The sequence below is a fragment of the Phoxinus phoxinus genome, assembly GCF_949152265.1.
Source record: "Phoxinus phoxinus genome assembly, chromosome: 25".
Taxonomy (NCBI): domain Eukaryota; kingdom Metazoa; phylum Chordata; class Actinopteri; order Cypriniformes; family Leuciscidae; genus Phoxinus; species Phoxinus phoxinus.
Window position 1 is genome coordinate 6,899,126 of NC_136900.1, and position 20,930 is coordinate 6,920,055.

Here is a 20,930-nt window from a genome sequence, read left to right on the forward strand (position 1 = left end):
CTTGGTAGACAATTGTTTCTACAACATTTTTTAATTTTCTTAATTTATGGAACAGCCTCAAATTTGAGTCTCAGCTTCATTACTGCTCAATCTCATCCGAGCTTGCGCATAGGAAGTTTTGCATGAACAATGCATTGAATTTCCGTCCTTTCCAGTAAGAAAGCTATCAAAAGGCTTCTGAAGACAAGGAAAATAATAATAAAGTGCACATAAACACTTTGATAAATAGACATCTTATGATAAAACAAAATGCAGTATTGTTGTGCTTCGACTTAGTTTGAAATGCAAAAGCTGAAAAGCTTCTGAAATGCTTTCCACAAAAACCCTCTGAGACACATAAAACAGAATATTTTAATAGAAAAATACATTTATTTATACAGGGTTCACAAACCAGGAGACCTGAAAGAAAATGTGATGCTGGGAAAGGTCTATAAAAGGTTCAAACTGGAAAACTGATTTTCCAGAAGACAGAATGACTTAAATAGTTGTGTGTGTAATTCACATAAGAGTGTGTTTATGTGCTGCTTAGTAGTTAGTCAAATGATGAAGTGTTTTCATGTAAAACAGACATTTGTGAATCTCAGGCCTGAAAAACAAGCAAACAACACAATATGATGCGACAGGCTCCAAAACAGGTTTGATTTGAACACATGACTTAATTGTTATGATGATAATATAATTTAGCAGTTAAAAATGCTGGATTAATTTAGAAACTATTGAAAATATAAGCAATTTCACTAGTGGTCTCAGACTTTTGGACCCCACTGCACATCAAAAACACACCAAACGTCATTTCAACACTCACATGAAAACTCACCTAGAGTTACACAGAGAACCAACATACAACAGATATCACAATTAAACCTGTGTTGCTGTTTGTAAGTCATTAACATTAATGACCTTGAGCTGAAACCAACATCTTTATCTTTTAATGAATCATTAATCAGAGTTCTGTCGATTCATTTATGCATTAACAGCATCACAGCAATAAAGGTTAACAAACTTAGTATTAGGTATTACTATTATAATTAACAAACAAAAAAAAGTCAACCTTTTAATATATATATATATATATATATATATATATATATATAAACTCAGTACTTGCTTTAAAATCTGAAGAACCATAATGTCAGTCAATGCAGACAAACGGGTTCAAAATGTTTAATGTAAATTTAACTAAAATCCAATAATAATCTAGAATTTGAAGAACAATGACATTTAATGATTTTCATATATATATACATCAACAGCAATATTTACCAACTCATATTTTACTAAAACGTTTAAATAAATGTAAAATGCCACACAAGGACTTCTGAAGTGATGCAAATAAATCGATGAATCCGTGTTAAAACTGATTCTTTCACAAGAAATCATTAATGGAAATAAATGAAACTTACTAACAGTAAAGGCCCGTTCACACCATGGACGATAACTATAACGATAACTATATTGGTGTTATATCATGGTGTTTATTATAAGTGTGCGCTGCAGTTTTAGCATCTGCCGCTTTAAATGCTCGAGCTCTTTAAAGCAGGATGGATTCTGATTGGCTGTCAATGTTTTCATCGTTCATCAGCTGGAAAAAAAAAATCGTTCTAAAAAGCAATTCCAACAATATCGTTCAACTGTGCCATTATCGTTATAGTAATGCTGTAGTAGATTATATCTTTATCGTTATAGTAATGCTGTGGACGATTATCTTTATCGTTATAGTAATGCTGTAGTAGATTATATATTTATCGTTATAGTAATGCTGTGGACGATATATTTATCGTTATAGTTATCGTCCTTGGTTTGGACAGGCCTTAACGCTGCTTGTTTAAAACATCTCTAGTTAATAAGATGAGGACAATTAAAAAGTAAATAAATGTGTTTTTGCTCAGCCCTGGTTAGCATGTCATATTTGCACTCCCATTATACAAGAATCTCGGTCGTTTCTGAGCGATGCAAAACCCCCCGTAAAATTACAAAGTTCTCGCGGCAAGAACGTCAAGCATCAGGTGAAGAAATCTTTCGAGATGGCTTCCACGAAATTAGGCGCCGACATCATGATCCCGATTGTGCAGAGGATTGTAAAAATGGAGAACGCCATGAGGCACAAACGATCGATCACCGCCGCCGCGAACTTCCATTCGTTACACACGTTCTCGTCCTCGTCCTGGTCGCGAAATCGTTTGGCGATATACCTCACTTCCTCTAGGATTTTGGCCAGTTCCAGTTCCAAAGCCCCACCCACGATGCCTCCACTGACTCCGCTCCTGATTCCAGCCCCGCCCCCTAGCGACGGCACCGCTGACCCCGGCAACAGCACGTCCTCCTCAGTGGATGCCACGAGACGCCCGCAGAGCACACCGTGAGAGTCGTGAGCGTAATGGACGCCCTCCATCCCTCTGAAGCCGATGTAGAGCATGTTCCCGCTGGCGGGCTGCAGCGCCCCCTGGCTGACCGACAGATCCACGCTCGACACACTCCCACGCCGGGGATGTTTGTTGTGACACGCCAGACGGATCCGGTCCTCGCCGGGCCGGCGCATGCGGAGAAACCAGGCGCACCAGTTCAGGAGGAGAACGCGGGTCTAGACAGCAAAACACAAGCATGAACAGCCGCGTTTCCAACGAGATTACCCGGAACAATAGGGGCTTTCGCACCGGAGGAACTTTGTGGTGTGTTTCGACCGCAGGAACCAGGGTCTAGATGAAACTGCGGGTACATAATTCCCCCTCCGGAAGTCCCTGATGCGAGGTAGTACTTTTTCAAAGATCAGGAACTGTCAGGGGAGGGACTTGTGCTCTGAACATGCTAAATTCATGCCGCATTTTGATTGGTTGACTCCACGCAGTATTTTAATTCAACCACCATCTGTTGCGGTGCGTGCAGCAACAGTTGTTTGCTATTCAAAGCAACAATGGAGTTTAAGAAAATACGACCGATGACGAGGATCAGGCTTTATTATGCTTAAATTCAGAGGATGAAATCCAGCGGGAACGGTAAAGTAGCGCGCAATCCTACGTCAGTGGACTAATTTGCCTAATCTTCCCGGTACTTTACACCGTGGTGGAAACGCAGACAGCAACCGGTCTGGGGGGAAAGTTTTTAAACTCCATTGTTAAACTCCATTGTATTTGAATAGCAAACTGTTGCTGCACGCACCGCAACAGATGGTGGTTGAATTAAAATACTGCGTGGAGTCAACCAATCAAAATGCGGCATGAACTCAACCAATCAGCATATTCAGTGCACAAGTCCCTCCCCTGAAAGTTCCTGAACTTTGAAGTACTACCTCGCATCAGGGACTTCCGGAGGGGGAAATATGTACCCGCAGCTTCATCTAGACCCTGGTTCCTGCGGTCGAAACACACCACAAAGCTCCTAGTTTCTACAACTACTAGTTTCTGGGGAAAGTTCCTGCGGTGGAAACGCGGCTAATGAAGTAACAACCTCATCCATGCAAATACTACTGTTTTTCGTGATTAGTTTGCTTGAGCACTATTTGCATAACTGAAAGATTCGCTGAGTCAATATGACTGAATCAATGCAGGTGAATCATCATAATGCTGTAGGGATTTCTGGAGGCGTACACGGCTTCCTCCTAATTGGTGATTGAATATTCATTGTCATTCTAGACAACGAAGGCCTGACACATATATTATTCAAGCAAAAATGGAAATTAATATTTCATGTTGGCTAGGTTAAGAGTGTGCCTAGAAAACAAATTTGCACAAAGTTTGATTCTGATAGATCCTCTGTAGAATGAGGCGACCGGCGCTCGGAAAGACACTTTAACCTTCAACACTTTTAGTGCAGAGTGAGAGAGACTGCTGTAACTTTACTATATATATATATATATATATATATATATATATATATATATATATATATATATATATATATATAAAAATATATATATATATATATATATATATATATATATATATATATATATATATATATATATATATATATATATATATATATATATATATATAATAACAATAACATATATACAGTAGCCCCCAGAAGTATTTGGACATTTAATTCACAATTTATAATATATTAATAATGTATGGAATAAAAACAAAATACTAAGATAAAAAGTAGGATAAATAAAGAAATATTTTTGTAAATAAATAATATTTATTTACAAAATGTATAAAAAAAATGATGATAATATAATAATACAAATATTATATTATATTAAATGTACTATAATAAAAATAATAAATAAATATTTTTTTTATTTTTGTAGCAAAAACTAAAAATACACACAATAAAAAAAAAAATCATTACTGGATTAAATAAAAATGAAACAAGAAAACAAACTATTTAAAATGGGATAAATAAATCACTGCTTTAGTAATGTAAAACTTTTTTAGCAAAAATGTAAAATACATTACTAAAAATATATTAATAATGTATGAAAAAAATACTAAATAAAAAGTGAAACAAACAAATAAGCGTACAAACAAATAACTAATAAATAAACAATAACCAAAATGTAAAATTAAATAAAACAATTGATAAAAAACCATGATAAATTAAGAAACAAACAAATAAATAAATGTTTTGGTAATATAAAGCTTAAGTAGCAAAAATTCACACACAATTAAAATATATTAATAAAAAGCTATTATAAAAGCTATAGAAAATTTAATAAAAAGCTAAACAAATACATATATAAAAATAAAAACGGGGTGGGATAATAAATAAATAAATAAATACATGCTTCAGTAATGTAAAGCTTTTGTGGGAAAATTTAAAATATATGTATGAAATAAAAAGTAAAACAAACAAGCAAATAACTTACTAATAAATAAATAATAAACAAAATAAAAAAATAAGTAAAATTTAACAAACAAATAAAGTAAAAAGTAAGTAAAAAAATACATGCACAATTGAAAATATATTAATAATGAAAGAAAAAGAAAAAGAGAGAGGTAAAAACCCCCTCTTCAGCTAGTGATGGAGAGCGTTCTCTTACCCATCGTGGCATCTTGGCTCCGTCAGGATCGTGATAGTGATACTGCAACACCAGGACTGTAGCGATGACGGACAGACCCACAATCACCATGGTGGTCGCAAAATACTGAGCTGAAACACACACACACACACACACACACACTCTGAGTCCACAACAATCCCTGCGTGCAGATGAAGCATTCATGAGATCTTCAGCGGTGTGTGTCTGAGCTGTGAGAAAACACACTGTGCCATTACAGAACGGCAAGCTTCAGTGAACCCAATCTAATCCGATCCTGAACCCTCGAGAATCCCTCAGTCCTGCACACCTCAGGAAAGGAGTCACGGTGAAATTACTCATTATTTATCATAGTAGGTGAGGTGGAATTATTCAGTTAATAACAATAACTTCAATCTGTTCCTCACACAAATCCATCATGTGATGCTGTTTTTTGGTCCTACAAGTGTCAAATATCTTATTAGGGCCCAAGCCTTGAAAAGGCGAAGGCCCTATTGTTTTCCTTCGGATTATTCTTCTTTATTATTTATTATTATTAGGGCCCAAGCCTTGAAAAGGCGAAGGCCCTATTGTTTTCCTTCGGATTATTCTTCTTTATTATTTATTATTATTTATTATTATTATTATATTACTACCTTTTGGGCACTTTTGGGGGCCTTAACGTGCTCAAAAACTCTTGAAACTTTGCACACAGGTCAGAACCGGCGGCCATTAGAGCCGGACTGAAGCTGGGACCCGGGCGTGGCAGGGTGGCTCGACAGCGCCCCCTGGAACGCGGTCCGAAAACTTGGTCCATAAATCAAACACGCTTGCGTGGAATAATATGAAACTCGGTACACTTATAGATCTCATCGGTTCATATATCCTTCATGCTCTGACTTTTTACGCCAGCCCAACAGGAAGTCGGCTATTTGGCGTAGTTTAAAAAACACATGCAATGGAATTTAAAATACTCCTCCTAGACGATTCAAACAATCACCACGAAACTCGGTGTGCATGAAGCCAAGACATGGAGGATGATAAATTGCCAGGGGATTTTTGATATCTCGAACGGTTTGGCCGTGGCGAGGAAACAAATTTATGGCGAATATTGGAAACAGGAAGTGTGTTATAACATCCTCATACATTAATTGATCTTGATGAAACTTCAGCAGTGTGTTCGTTGTAAGAGGCCGATCATATGGATGTGACTATTGTGAGTCAAAGTTATAGCGCCACCAACTGGCAGCAGGAAGTGTGTCACTTTCAAAATGCTTTGAATTCACTGTCTTATTTTTACCCGATTTGCTTCAAACTTTATGTGTATAATGTAAACACACGGCAGATGTAGACCTGTGAAAGAATTATTGATATCTTAAATACTGTTGCCATGGCAACGCTTTAAACTTTTATATTCTTTTTGGGTGCATTTGAGGCTCTTAACATGCTTCAAATTGCATGAAACTCAACATGCATATCACATTTATTAGGTACTAGGCATGTGTGAAGTTTCAGAAACGGGCGCGGTGGAGGGGCTCAGTAGCGCCACCTTTAGTCAAAAATGGGGTATTAGTTTTACCTACAGTAACAAAAATCGGTATTTATATTTATCTCCCCGAGCCGGACAACTTTCTAATTTACAGTCATTAGCTCCGACCAACAGGAAGTCAGATATTTTTGTTTGAATGTGATTTGATGGGAATTTTGCCAGTCTCTCTCAGTGTCTGTGTGTGTGAGAGAGGAGGGGGGCTTTATTTTAACCCTTTCTCTGCTGTGTGGGACTTCTCGGGCACTTTTGGGGCCCTTAACGTGCTCGAAAACTCTTGAAACTTTGAACACAGGTCAGAACCTGCGGCCATCAGGGCTGGGCTGAAGCTGGTACCCGGGCGTGGCAGGGGAGCTCAACAGCGCCCCCTTGAACGTGGTCCGAAAAACTTGGTCCATATATCAAACACGTTTGCATGTAATAATATGAAACTCGGTACACATATAGATTTAATCGGGCCGAACAACTTTCGTGCTCTAAGTTTTACGCCAGTCCAACAGGAAGTCGGCTATTATGGGCTGTATGAAAATGCATGCCCCTGGAATTTGATATACTCCTCCAAGAAAAATTATCCTATCGCCACCAAACTCGGTCAGCATGAAGTCAAGACATTGAGGACGCTAAATTGCGGACAGATTTTTGATATCTCGAACGGTTTGGCCGTGGCGAGGAAACGAAGTTATGGCGAGAAAAGAAAAACACAATGTGTTATAACGTCTTCATACATTTATTGATCTTGATGAAACTTCAGCAGTGTGTTTGTTGTAAGAGGGCGATCACATGGATGTGACTATTGTGAGTCAAAGTTATAGCGCCACCAACTGGCAGCAGGAAGTGTGTTACTTTCAAGATACTTTTGACTAAAGTGGGTGGGTTATTTTTACCTACAGTCACAAAACTCGGTCTGTATATTGTGCTTATCGATCCGGACAACTTTCTCATTTACAGTCATTAGCTCCGACCAACAGGAAGTCAGATATTTTGGTTTGAATGTGGTTTTGTCTCTCTCTGACAGAGTTCCCCCTGCCATTCTCTCTGTGTGTGTGTGTGTGTGTGTATGTGTGTGGGGGGGAGGGAGGGAGGGAGGGCACACACACAGACAGCCCCCCCTTTTCTGTGTGTGTTTGGAGGGGAGCAGAAAGACTCACACTGATGCAAGCTCTAAAGCAGACTTCTTCTCGACAGTCAAAGCGGGGTTACATTTTTGCCCGTCGTGCACAGGAACCCCAAAGGCAACGGGGTGGCGGCTTTTTATATATATATATATATATATATATATATATATATATATATATATATATATATATATAAATATAGCTGCAAGCAGCGATGGAGGGCCCAAGCCGGTGGCAGCGCCAGCCCGGTGCCTTTAGTGTAACTAAAGGCACCAGGGTGGCGGTGCCACCGGCTTGGGCCCGTAATCGCTGCTTGCAGCTATATTTTATTATTATTATTATTATTATATTACTACCTTTTGGGCACTTTTGGGGGCCTTAACGTGCTCAAAAACTCTTGAAACTTTGCACACAGGTCAGAACCGGCGGCCATTAGAGCCGGACTGAAGCTGGGACCCGGGCGTGGCAGGGTGGCTCGACAGCGCCCCCTGGAACACGGTCCGAAAACTTGGTCCATAAATCAAACACGCTTGCGTGGAATAATATGAAACTCGGTACACTTATAGATCTCATCGGTTCATATATCCTTCATGCTCTGACTTTTTACGCCAGCCCAACAGGAAGTCGGCTATTTGGCGTAGTTTAAAAAACACATGCAATGGAATTTAAAATACTCCTCCTAGACGATTCAAACAATCACCACGAAACTCGGTGTGCATGAAGCCAAGACATGGAGGATGATAAATTGCCAGGGGATTTTTGATATCTCGAACGGTTTGGCCGTGGCGAGGAAACAAATTTATGGCGAATATTGGAAACAGGAAGTGTGTTATAACATCCTCATACATTAATTGATCTTGATGAAACTTCAGCAGTGTGTTCGTTGTAAGAGGCCGATCATATGGATGTGACTATTGTGAGTCAAAGTTATAGCGCCACCAACTGGCAGCAGGAAGTGTGTCACTTTCAAAATGCTTTGAATTCACCCTCTTATTTTTACCCGATTTGCTTCAAACTTTATGTGTATAATGTAAACACACGGCAGATGTAGACCTGTGAAAGAATTATTGATATCTTAAATACTGTTGCCATGGCAACGCTTTAAACTTTTATATTCTTTTTGGGTGCATTTGAGGCTCTTAACATGCTTCAAATTGCATGAAACTCAACATGCATATCACATTTATTAGGTACTAGGCATGTGTGAAGTTTCAGAAACGGGCGCGGTGGAGGGGCTCAGTAGCGCCACCTTTAGTCAAAAATGGGGTATTAGTTTTACCTACAGTAACAAAAATCGGTATTTATATTTATCTCCCCGAGCCGGACAACTTTCTAATTTACAGTCATTAGCTCCGACCAACAGGAAGTCAGATATTTTTGTTTGAATGTGATTTGATGGGAATTTTGCCAGTCTCTCTCAGTGTCTGTGTGTGTGAGAGAGGAGGGGGGCTTTATTTTAACCCTTTCTCTGCTGTGTGGGACTTCTCGGGCACTTTTGGGGCCCTTAACGTGCTCGAAAACTCTTGAAACTTTGAACACAGGTCAGAACCTGCGGCCATCAGGGCTGGGCTGAAGCTGGTACCCGGGCGTGGCAGGGGAGCTCAACAGCGCCCCCTTGAACGTGGTCCGAAAAACTTGGTCCATATATCAAACACGTTTGCATGTAATAATATGAAACTCGGTACACATATAGATTTAATCGGGCCGAACAACTTTCGTGCTCTAAGTTTTACGCCAGTCCAACAGGAAGTCGGCTATTATGGGCTGTATGAAAATGCATGCCCCTGGAATTTGATATACTCCTCCAAGAAAAATTATCCTATCGCCACCAAACTCGGTCAGCATGAAGTCAAGACATTGAGGACGCTAAATTGCGGACAGATTTTTGATATCTCGAACGGTTTGGCCGTGGCGAGGAAACGAAGTTATGGCGAGAAAAGAAAAACACAATGTGTTATAACGTCTTCATACATTTATTGATCTTGATGAAACTTCAGCAGTGTGTTTGTTGTAAGAGGGCGATCACATGGATGTGACTATTGTGAGTCAAAGTTATAGCGCCACCAACTGGCAGCAGGAAGTGTGTTACTTTCAAGATACTTTTGACTAAAGTGGGTGGGTTATTTTTACCTACAGTCACAAAACTCGGTCTGTATATTGTGCTTATCGATCCGGACAACTTTCTCATTTACAGTCATTAGCTCCGACCAACAGGAAGTCAGATATTTTGGTTTGAATGTGGTTTTGTCTCTCTCTGACAGAGTTCCCCCTGCCATTCTCTCTGTGTGTGTGTGTGTATGTGTGTGGGGGGGAGGGAGGGAGGGAGGGCACACACACAGACAGCCCCCCCTTTTCTGTGTGTGTTTGGAGGGGAGCAGAAAGACTCACACTGATGCAAGCTCTAAAGCAGACTTCTTCTCGACAGTCAAAGCGGGGTTACATTTTTGCCCGTCGTGCACAGGAACCCCAAAGGCAACGGGGTGGCGGCTTTTTATATATATATATATATATATATATATATATATATATATATATATATATATATAAATATAGCTGCAAGCAGCGATGGAGGGCCCAAGCCGGTGGTAGCGCCAGCCCGGTGCCTTTAGTGTAACTAAAGGCACCAGGGTGGCGGTGCCACCGGCTTGGGCCCGTAATCGCTGCTTGCAGCTATATTTTTATTTGTATTTACTATTTACTTTTTTTTAGTTTGCAAGTTTTGCAACCCTGTTATCACTTACATTTATGCATTTAGCAGATGCTAATATCCAAAACGACTTATAATAGAAGACAATTCAGGACTATATAGTAAATACAGATTTACCATAAATAAAGTAAATAAGGTTCTCTTACGAGACGAGAGTTCTTTTGTACTGCGTCGAAGACGCTGCAGGAAAGATTCTTTCTCGAGATATTGAAGCCAAAAAATTAATCCTTAATTTTGTAATAATGTAAAACGCTTTGCAGCAGCATACAGCCTTAGGCTATTTTCACACTTAGCGTCTTTTTTCAAACTGCCAGCGTCTGTTCTACATTAGAACCCTATGGAGTAAACCGTTTTTTCAAAAAAGTCCTGAGCGTTTTTTTAAACGCCACCGCCGGCGTCTTTTTCTGCAGCTCAGAGCGTCTTTTAAAGTTGAAAAAAGTTTAACTTTTCTGAAAAGAACGCCCTACGTCAAGTGCCTTTTTGACAGCTGACCAATGACAAGCGAGTAGCGAGACCTGTCGTTTCCATAACAACAAGAAAAATGGACACGGTGCCGGTAGAAAAACTAATCGTCCTTGTTTCGCTGGCTTTGACCGCTAAGAGGCGCTACAATCGCAGACTTTGAAAAGTGTCAGTTTATTCTCTTTATTGCGTAATCTGCCGCCGCGCCGCGGCTCATTGAGAGTGATTGAAATGTGGTAAAACAGATCAATTCAAGTTAAACATGTAGTTAAATGAATTCATATAATCACAAGACTGAAATTAAATGTAGGCCTACTACATTTAAGAAATAATGAAAACATTTCAACACAAAACATTGCAATAGAAAAATATTAGGCTACATCAATGAGGCTTTGCAAGAGCAACGTCTCGTCAGCGGACCGACGGTAGCGCAGTGGACAACGCAACAGCACGAGCTTCACGGAGCTTCAAGCGACCCGAGATCGAATCTCACTAGTTTTGGCTGACAGCGTTAAATGTTTTACCATTCTTGATGCTTAGATAGGTAACTGTTTATTGAAGTCAAGCGTTTTGTTTAATTATCAATGGCACATTACAACATACATTTGCTACTTTCCAGTAGAGCCGCTGCACAGACGACAAAACTGATGAAGGAAGATTGTCAGCCGATCGCGTCAGAAAATGAAAATGACGAAGCTATCTTTAATCTGCTAAATTATTGTTTTGTGAATCATCCACAAAATTGAGATGACTGACAATTGATACCCGCCATAGCAAAGGAAGAAATTTTTACAAACAGATCCTGGACATTTCAAGGTTTAAATAAAGTGTCGGGGGCAGTTTATTTATTTAAAACAGGGTTGCATCGAGTTAGAGTTTAATAAGTAAGAAACAGAATCTTATTCTTGCGACATTTTACATTTGTATTGCCAAAGAAATTGCAGCTAAATAAACAATTAAAACAGTAGGCTAGTCTACAAAACGAAAATAGTTCAAAGCAACATAAATTAAGATTTTCTTTGCTTCTCTCTCGCGCTGGATCTCTTTTATTTTAGTTTATTTAGTCTCCCTGCACTGCGCGCGCCGGGTCTCTCTCGACATTAAACAAGATTTCAGGGTAAAACCCCATTATACAGCTGATAATACTGATGTCGCTGTGTGTCATCCATACAAATCACGAAAAAAAAAAACTGTAACATGATTTCAAACAGAATGCCTGGTTGAATTCACCGTAGCCTACAATAAAACGAGGTGGATCGCGAATAAGCGCTCTGCTGCTGCTCACTTGCATTCGTTTAGTTGGCAAGAACGCGTTTCGTCGATAGTTCATGTTTAGATAATGCCAGATTGTTGACAAACACACTCAAACGTGTTAAAATTCTACAAAACCAGTTGAAACAAACGGATTGAACACTTCAACTGAAAGTGTGTGTGAAACCTCTTTAAATAGCCTACATAAAACTACAATATTTATAAATGTAAGGGCCTACATTTGGATACATCGAGAGATATATCTTTAAAAGTATTTTGTCTTTGCCTGGTCATCAGGCTCACTCTGCATATGAAAGACAGAACATTAACACCTCCTGAACCCCCAACCCCCCACAGGCGATCTGAGTTTGAGACCGACTTAAAACAAAGAGAAGTCGCAATTCACACTTCATTCTAGACATAGCATTAGGCTAGTAAAGTGTTGATAATAAAATAATTTAATTATTTAGGCTACATGTAGGCTAATATTTCTGTCATAAAAGTTTATTATTAAACATTTAATTATTTCAATAATTGAAGAAATAAAACACTACCTCGGTTTGGGCCAGCTTTTTCCAAGCAAACCTAAATAGGCCTACAAACGCATGTTCATTTGTTCAAACGCATGTTCATTTGTTGTCATGAATACAATGTTCAACTCAATGTTAAATTCCAAGGGGATCTTTGTATCCTTACAACCAGGGTGCGCGATTTGTGAATTAGCCTAGCTATTATTATTATTTTATTTATAAATCTCGAACCACAGTGCTTTGTGCTGCTGCTAAACTAAATAACATTTATATAATATTTATGAACTTAAGTGAAACAATATCGCAACATTTCGACAAATAAATTATCTGATCTATTTTTACAATTTAATTCAGGGCGATTTAGCATAGACTACATTTAATTATAGCGAGATTTTCACCCTTGTCCGTTCATCATTGGGAAGCGCTCACAGCTAGTTTGAGTAGATCCTCTGCACCTCTCGGTTTCATACGGATTACCTAATCAGATAACATTTATTAAATATTTAGACATTGTAAGGCTTTAGACATAGCCGATTTCTTATCGTGACTGAGCGGAGGAAAGTGGCTTTCGGTTCATTTTTGTGACGCGCAGTTCCCGGAGACAGAGATGACAGATAAACTTTTGAATAAAAGTTTGAATATGAATAAAAGTTTACAGTTTTGAACGATGTAGCCTACTCTAGTCTACTCTGATCTGTATGACTAAAAAACTACGGAGTAGCCTATTAGGGCCTAAGTTATTTTAGATGTCTGTTATGAGAAAAATAAATCCAAATGAACGCGCAGCCGCGTCTGCCGAACACTAATTCAACATGCCAGAATAAAACCCGACTTTAGAACAATGGATAGCGCCATTTGATGAACTGAAACTGGTTCTGATTTTATTGTTAGTCGTTTAAACGTGCCTGTTGCATATCTTTATTTTATATATTTTAAATGGTCTATTGGTGAAGTAATTTATAGCATTGGTTACTGTGGAGGGAGGGGGGATTAAAATAATTCAGCAGAAGCAGGGATGTTTAGACCAGAAGGAAATCCCCGTCCCCCTGGAAAATCGCACCTTGCTTAGTTAAAACCATGTTTTACAAACTCTATATGAACCACAAAAAAAGGCTATCCTGTATAAAAAAAAAAGTTTTGTTTGTTTGATTGTCTGCATTAATAATAGGCTATGACATGCAGTAATAGGCTAATATAAAATATACAATAATCTCTGTTTGTACGGGATTCGAACCCGTGTCATCCAAATGATCGATACGTAAGTTCTACCACTCGGCCATGAAATTTCTCATTTAGAAAAGCCCGGGTTATCCAATCTGTTCCAGAGAAGCGCTCATCATTCGTCTCATTCCTCAATAGAGTAGTAAACAAATAATCAGCTTCTTTGCACTTAATTTATTTTTGTTCGTTATTTTTGTTATTATTATTATTTTATCACGCTGCTCCCAACGGGCAATAGGCTTATGTCGCCCACCGACGTCTAGGCGTAGGCTACAATATGAAATAAAGGCTATATTGTTCTCGTCTCTATTTTTAAATTATGATTCTATTTTTCTGTCCTAAACAATGTTCTATAGTAGCCTATTTCATCTGTTAATTGACATTAACCCCGCTTACATTTCAAAATACGGCAATAGCTGCTGTTTTGCACAATGTCCCTCTGCGCCACCTGGCGGTCATTTCGCGAATGACTTTGAAATGCGACTGGATTATTTTTACCGCGGTAGTTTTGCCGCGGTGCCTGTCGCGGCGGTAATAGGCATTCTGGTTGAGTACCATCTGTACACAACTCAATCATAACATACATCACAAAGAGGCTGTGTGGGCACACTACTGTTGCAGCTGTTGTTATAGCAACAAAAGACGCGCTCGGCTGCTATTTGTAACCAAACGCGCAGCGTTTTTTTTTTTTTTTTTTTGCTAAAAAAACGCCGTTGTTAACTTTTTTTTGTCAAAAAAGACGCTAAGTGTGAACATAGCCTTAGGCGGAACAGCTTGTGCGCCTATTGGCTGCTCTGCGGCGAAAGCAGCAGCCTATGCGAGGCCTCTCATGACGCTTCGCACCCTCTACGTCACGTCCCGCCAGAACAGGCGTGGCCTAGATTTATAAATAACCGAGCACGGCTCCAAGAGTCCTCTTCTAGAGAGAACCGAGGTTACGTTAGTAACCAAGTACGATAACCAACATTTGATGCATTTAAAATTAGGTTATTAGGGGCCAAGCCCCGAAGGGGCTGAGGCACCTATTGTATCCGTTAGTTTTTAGGGGCCAAGCCCCGAAGGGGATAGACCCTATTGTATCCGTTAGTTTTCTTATTATTATTATTATTATTATTATTCTTCTTCCTCCTCTGTAAGTCTATGACAGCCCTATGAACCGTACATAGGAAAATGATGAAATTTGGTACACTTCTAGTGATGCTAATGAATAGTAATTGGACCAAATTTTGAGACTCTAAGTCAAACTCTATAGCGCCACCACCAGTTCAAAAATTGAACATTTAAATTGTTATAACTTTTGAACCCTTTGATCTAGAAAAATTAATCTTAGTACACCTGAATCCACTCATTATGGTGATTGCAATCAATATCGTACAGTAAGACTCCGCCCATTACAGTAGTAGCCATTTTGAAAAGTACAGTATTAAGTTTTTTTGCTACTACTCATTCAAACTTTGTTCAATTCTTACGAAAATTGGCTCACATGATATTTGGACTGAACCGCACAGAAATGACTGAACAGATTTTTTTAATTCATCTTTGATCAAAAGTTATGGTGTTGCAAACTTAACAAGGTCGACCCAATATTGGTTCAGAAGCTCTATCTCGGCCAAAGTTTGATCAATCGAAAGGAAAATTGGTATGCTTCATCGGAACCATGATCTCAGGGTCCATGCCAAATTCGAGAACAGCGCCACCTACAGGTCATGAGATATGAAAAATTGATATTTTGGCCAATAACTTTTGTACAGTTTGTCAGAAAATCATGAATGTGGTATCTATGGATTCCTTGGGTCATGCCGAATCCGAGGATGCCAATTTTGTCAGGATGGGAGGTACCACGTGTCCGCCATTTTGAATTTTGACATAATTTGCAATAATTTTTAAACTATTTGACATATCTTCACAAAATTTAGTATGGATCATTGACAAAATATCCTGAAGGTATATGAGAACAATGAACACAGCGCCACCTAGTGTTCCAGAGATATAAGGTATTTTTCAAAAACGCTTATAACTTTTGAAAACATTGTTCAAATTTTGATTTCTTTACGTCATTATGTTTCCTGGCGTATGCTGATTCCGGTGATATCTCATTTGTCATTTTCCAATAAAGTGACTATCCGCCATTTTGGAACAAATGAAAAACAGTTTTTTCACTACTTCTCCTTCAAATCTTGCTAAATTTTGTCCAAAATTTGATCAGATGTTCTTTGGACTGAGACGCACAGAAATGACTGAATAGATTTTTTATATTGGCTACTGTTCCCGAGATATTCATCTTCGAAGGTGACCTAGCCTGTGTTTGTTGCCTTATGCTAGTTAGCTTAGCATAATAATTGGTTAGCATGCTAACCAGATGCCATTCTTTCTAATGTGGCTCTTCAGCTATCAGGATAACCATTAGCTTCATTAGCATTAAGCTAGCTTAGCATGCTAATCTCTTTAACATGATTTTGTGTGCTTATTCTTACACTGAAGCCTATCCTCTGCAGCTTTGAAAGTTACGTCCTCTGAGTGGCGCAATTTGATAAACCACGTGTCTCGAATCCCAAACCATTCTGGTCGTGGGTTCGAATCCCGTGTGACACATGCAAGAGATACTGTGGCCTTAAGTGGTGGAAAAGTTGTTTCAGTTCTGCACATGATGTGTATCTGAGAAAGGATCTCCATAAAAATAACATGCAGCAAATTTATATAAAAAATCTTCATTTTGAGTACATTTTCATAACTCTCTGTAAAATTAAGCAAACCACAGTGTATGAGTATAAAGCAAATGCTGAGTAAAGCAAAAGGCTATAACTTTGAAGATTGTTTAATCAAATCCGATGTGTAGCAAAGCATTAAACCATGTGAATTGTGGAATGTTCAAAAGATTCCTAGTAAAATAAAAAATCATGTAGCCTATCCAAACCAGTCAAACATCAGAAAGGGCTTGGCCCCGGAAAGGCTGCTTGCAGCTTTAATCTTATTATTATTATTCTTCCTCCTCTGTAAGTCTATGGCAGCCCTATGAACCGTAAGTAGGAAAATGATGAAATTTGGTACACTTGTAGAGATGGTAATGAATAGTAATTGGACCAATTTTTGAGACTCTAAGTCCAACTCTATAGCACCACCACCAGTTCAAAAATTTAACATTCAAACAGTTATAACTTTTGAACCCTTTGATCTAGAAAAATGAATCTTAGTACACCTGAATCCACTCATTATGGTGATTGCAATCAATATTGTACATTGAGACTCCGCCCATTACAGTAGTGGCCATTTTGAAAAGTACAGTGTTACGTCTTTTTGTTACTCCTCATTCAAACTTTGTTCAATTCTTACGAAAATTAGCTCAGATGATCTTTGGACTGAGCCGCACAGAAATGACTGAACAGATTTTTTTTATTCATCTTTGATCAAAAGTTATGGTGTTGCAAACTTAACAAGGTCGACCCAATATTGGTTCAGAGGCTCTATCTCGGCCAAAGTTTGATCAATCGAAACTAAAATTGGTATGCTTCATCGGAACCATGATCTCAGGGTCCATGCCAAATTTTAGAACAGCGCCACCTACAGGTCATGAGATATGGAAAATTTATATTTTGGCCAATAACTTTTGTACAGTTTGTGAGAAAATCATATATGTGATATCTATGGATTCCTTGGGTCATGCCGTGGATACCAATTTTGTCAGGATGGGAGGTACCATTTTTCCGCCATTTTGAATTTTGTCATAATTTGCAATAACTTTTAAACTATTTGACATATCTTCACAAAATTTAGTATGGATCATCGACACAATGTCCTGAAGGTACATGAGAACATTGAACACAGCGCCACCTAGTGTTCCAAAGATATAAGGTCTTTTGCAAAAACGCGTATAACTTTTGAAAACATTGTTCAAATTTTGAGTGATTTATGTCATGATGTTCCTTGGCTTATGCCGATTCCGACGATATCTCATTTGTCAATTTCCTACAATGTGACTGTCCGCCATATTGGAGCAAATGAAAAACAGTTTTTTCGCTACTCCTCTTTCAAATCTTGCAAAATTTTGTCCGAAATTAGATCAGATGATCTTTGGACCGAGCCGCAAAGAAATGACCGAATATATTTTTGATAGTTGCCACCGTTCCCGAGATATTCCTCTCTGAAGTTGACTTAGCCTGTGTTTGTTGCCTTATGCTAGTTAGCTTAGCATAATAATTGGTTAGCATGCTAACCAGATGCCATTCTTTCTAATGTGGCTCTTCAGCTATCAGGATAACCATAAGCTTCATTAGCATTAAGCTAGCTTAGCATGCTAATCTCATTAACATGATTTTGTGTGCTTATTCTTACACTGAAGCCTCTCCTATGCAGCTTTGTAGTTTACGTCCTCTGAGTGGCGCAAGTAGCTAAACCACGTGTCATGAATCCTGAACCGTTCTGTTTGTGGGTTCGAATCCTGTGTGGCACATGAACAGACCGCAAGAAGTATTGTGGCCTTACGTGGTGGAAAAGTTGCTTCTAATTGTTCTGTGACTTAAGAATACTTTGGTTATTAAAGTTTCTTTTAAAGTTTTGAAAGCAAAGTATTTTTAACTACTTTTTGAACCCATGGGACCATTGGAAGGCTTGGCCCCTGTAAGGCTGCTTGCAGCTTTAATTTGTTATGTGATGTTAGTTTCATATTTATGGCTGTTATTGCTTTTGAAATAAAATCACATGACAGCACTTCATATTATAATAATGTATTGACAACAGCATGATTATCATGAACGTCACACAGATTCCAGACAAACTTGGTTACAAAAACCTGTGAAATGGTCTTTTCTCTGAGGTTATTGGATGTGTTTTCCCTCTGTAACGGAACGGTGTGTTAGTGAACAGACAGATAACATGTCAGGGCCGTTTCAGCGTGAATGATTGCAGGCCCGTTCGTGAATGATACACAACCATGAATGTGTGGCATCTCGATTTTCAGGGTCTCTAAAGAAGTGTCTGTCATTTCTCTCCATCTCAGCCACTCATTACCATCAAGCCCCGTCCCCTCGCTGTGATTGACAGCTCCACTCACCAATCAGAGGCACAGAATCTGACGTGGCAGGCATGATCTCAGCCACCAGAAGCATGAAGACGGTGAGCGACAGCAACACGGTGATTCCTGTCATAAAACAGCAAAAACACCTTAATATCTGCGTGCATTGCATGCTACTGCAAAACTATTCTATGTTAACGCATATTAAATAAGTATTAATTTCACAAGTTAATTGTATATGTTTAAAAAGTTTCTGAATTGCACTAGGCTAACTCTAAATAGCCTACAATTAGGTAAATTAAAATAATTCTGAAATTAGTTTATTGCAATTATTAGGAATAAATGTTCTAATATTATATAATATATATAAATATATGTGTATAAATATACATAGTATACTGCTTTGTATATATTGTACTGTATATAAATATATATATATATATAATTATTTTATATTTATTAATATTTTATCACTTTAAAACACACACACACACACACACACACACACACACACACACACACACACACAATGAAATTAAGGACACACACTGAGCATTAGATGCTCTTGTATTGTAAAATCAGCAGCCCTTGTTTGCTGAATTCAAACCTATTTATCAGCAAGAGCAGACTTTCCTCAGGAGAGACATCGGAGAAGCAGAAAACTTAATTTAGTCTCACTACTCAAATTAAAGAGGTGTATGTTTTGCATGCGTCTCACCCAGCGATATCTTCTCCCCGGAGTCGGCGGGCAGCAGAAACACCAGCAGGGCGAGAGTGGAGATGAGCACGCATGGGATCAGGAGGTTGAGCCCGTAGTAAAGCGTCCTCCTCCTCATGACCACGGTGAAGGTGACGTCAGGGTACGGCTCCTTACAGCAGTCGTAGAACTTCTCATTCCTCCTGCCTGGAACCTCTATCACACACACACATACAAACACAGGTCAGGACACCCTAGCAACGGCATAGCAACACCCAGTCACCCCCGATAACACCATAGCAACACCCCGTAAACGCCCCTAACACCCTAGCAACTGCATAGCAACACCCTATCAACCTCCCATAACACCTTAGCAATTGCATAGCAACACCCTGTCCACCTCCCATAACACTTTAGCAACTGCATAGCAACACTGTGTCAACCCCCTCCAATAACACCCTAGTAACTGGATAGCAACACCCTAGTAACCACCCATAAAACCCTAGCAAACCAATAGTAACACCCTGTCAACCTCCCATACCACTCTAGCAACTGCAATGCAAAACCCTGGCAACCCCCCATAACACCCTAGCAGCCACATAGCAACACCCTGTCAACCTCCATAACACCTTACAAACTGCCTAGCAACCCCCTGCCAACCCTCTAGTCAACCCCCATAACACCTTAGCAACTGCACATCAACACCCTGTCGAATACCAATAACACCCCAGCAGCCGCATAGCAACACTCTGGCAACCACCTTTAACACTCAAACAGCCACATAGCAACAACCCGTCAACCCCATAACACCTTAGCAACACCCTGTCAACCCCCCATGACACCCTAGCAACTGCAAAGCAACGCCCTGTCAACCCCCCATAACACCATAGAAACTGCATAGCAAAGCCCTGGGAACCATTCATGACACCCTAGCAACCGCAAAGCAACACCCTGGGAACCAAAACACAAACAAAACGGAATCAAAGACAACAGACTCAGAAAAGAAGAACCAAAACAAACAGAAAAAAATCAAACAGAATCAAGCAACAAAATCTAAGACGACAGAATCAAATAAAAAAGAATAGAATAAAAGAGAACCAAATCATGCAGAACACAATCAAACACAACAGAATCAAACACAACAGAATCAAACACAACAGAATCAAACACAACATAATCGAACACAACAGAATCAAACACAACACAATCAAACACAACAGAATCAAACACAACAGAATCAAACACAACAGAATCAAACACAACAGAATCAAACACAACAGAATCAAACACAACACAATCAAACACAACACAATCAAACACAACAGAATCAAACACAACACAATCAAACACAACAGAATCAAACACAACAGAATCAAACACAACAGAATCAAACACAACAGAATCAAACACAACAGAATCAAACACAACACAAT

At 39.0% G+C, this 20,930-nt stretch overlaps 1 protein-coding gene across 3 annotated transcripts in view; it reads right to left on the bottom strand.

Annotated features, from left to right (window-relative positions):
* Positions 1-359: 359 nt before the first annotated feature.
* Positions 360-20,930, bottom strand: part of LOC306993797 (neuronal acetylcholine receptor subunit alpha-7) — a 47,158-nt gene continuing 26,587 nt past the window's right edge. For all 3 annotated transcript variants that reach the window (XM_079603870.1, XM_079603871.1, XM_079603872.1), the window contains 4 exons: positions 19,519-19,713; positions 18,840-18,926; positions 4,985-5,094; positions 360-2,581 (listed from right to left, as the gene is read on the bottom strand). In XM_079603870.1, coding sequence (XP_079459996.1) covers positions 2,003-2,581; positions 4,985-5,094; positions 18,840-18,926; positions 19,519-19,713 — 971 coding nt within the window. In that variant the 3' untranslated portion in view covers positions 360-2,002. The remainder of the gene's footprint in view (positions 2,582-4,984; positions 5,095-18,839; positions 18,927-19,518; positions 19,714-20,930) is intronic.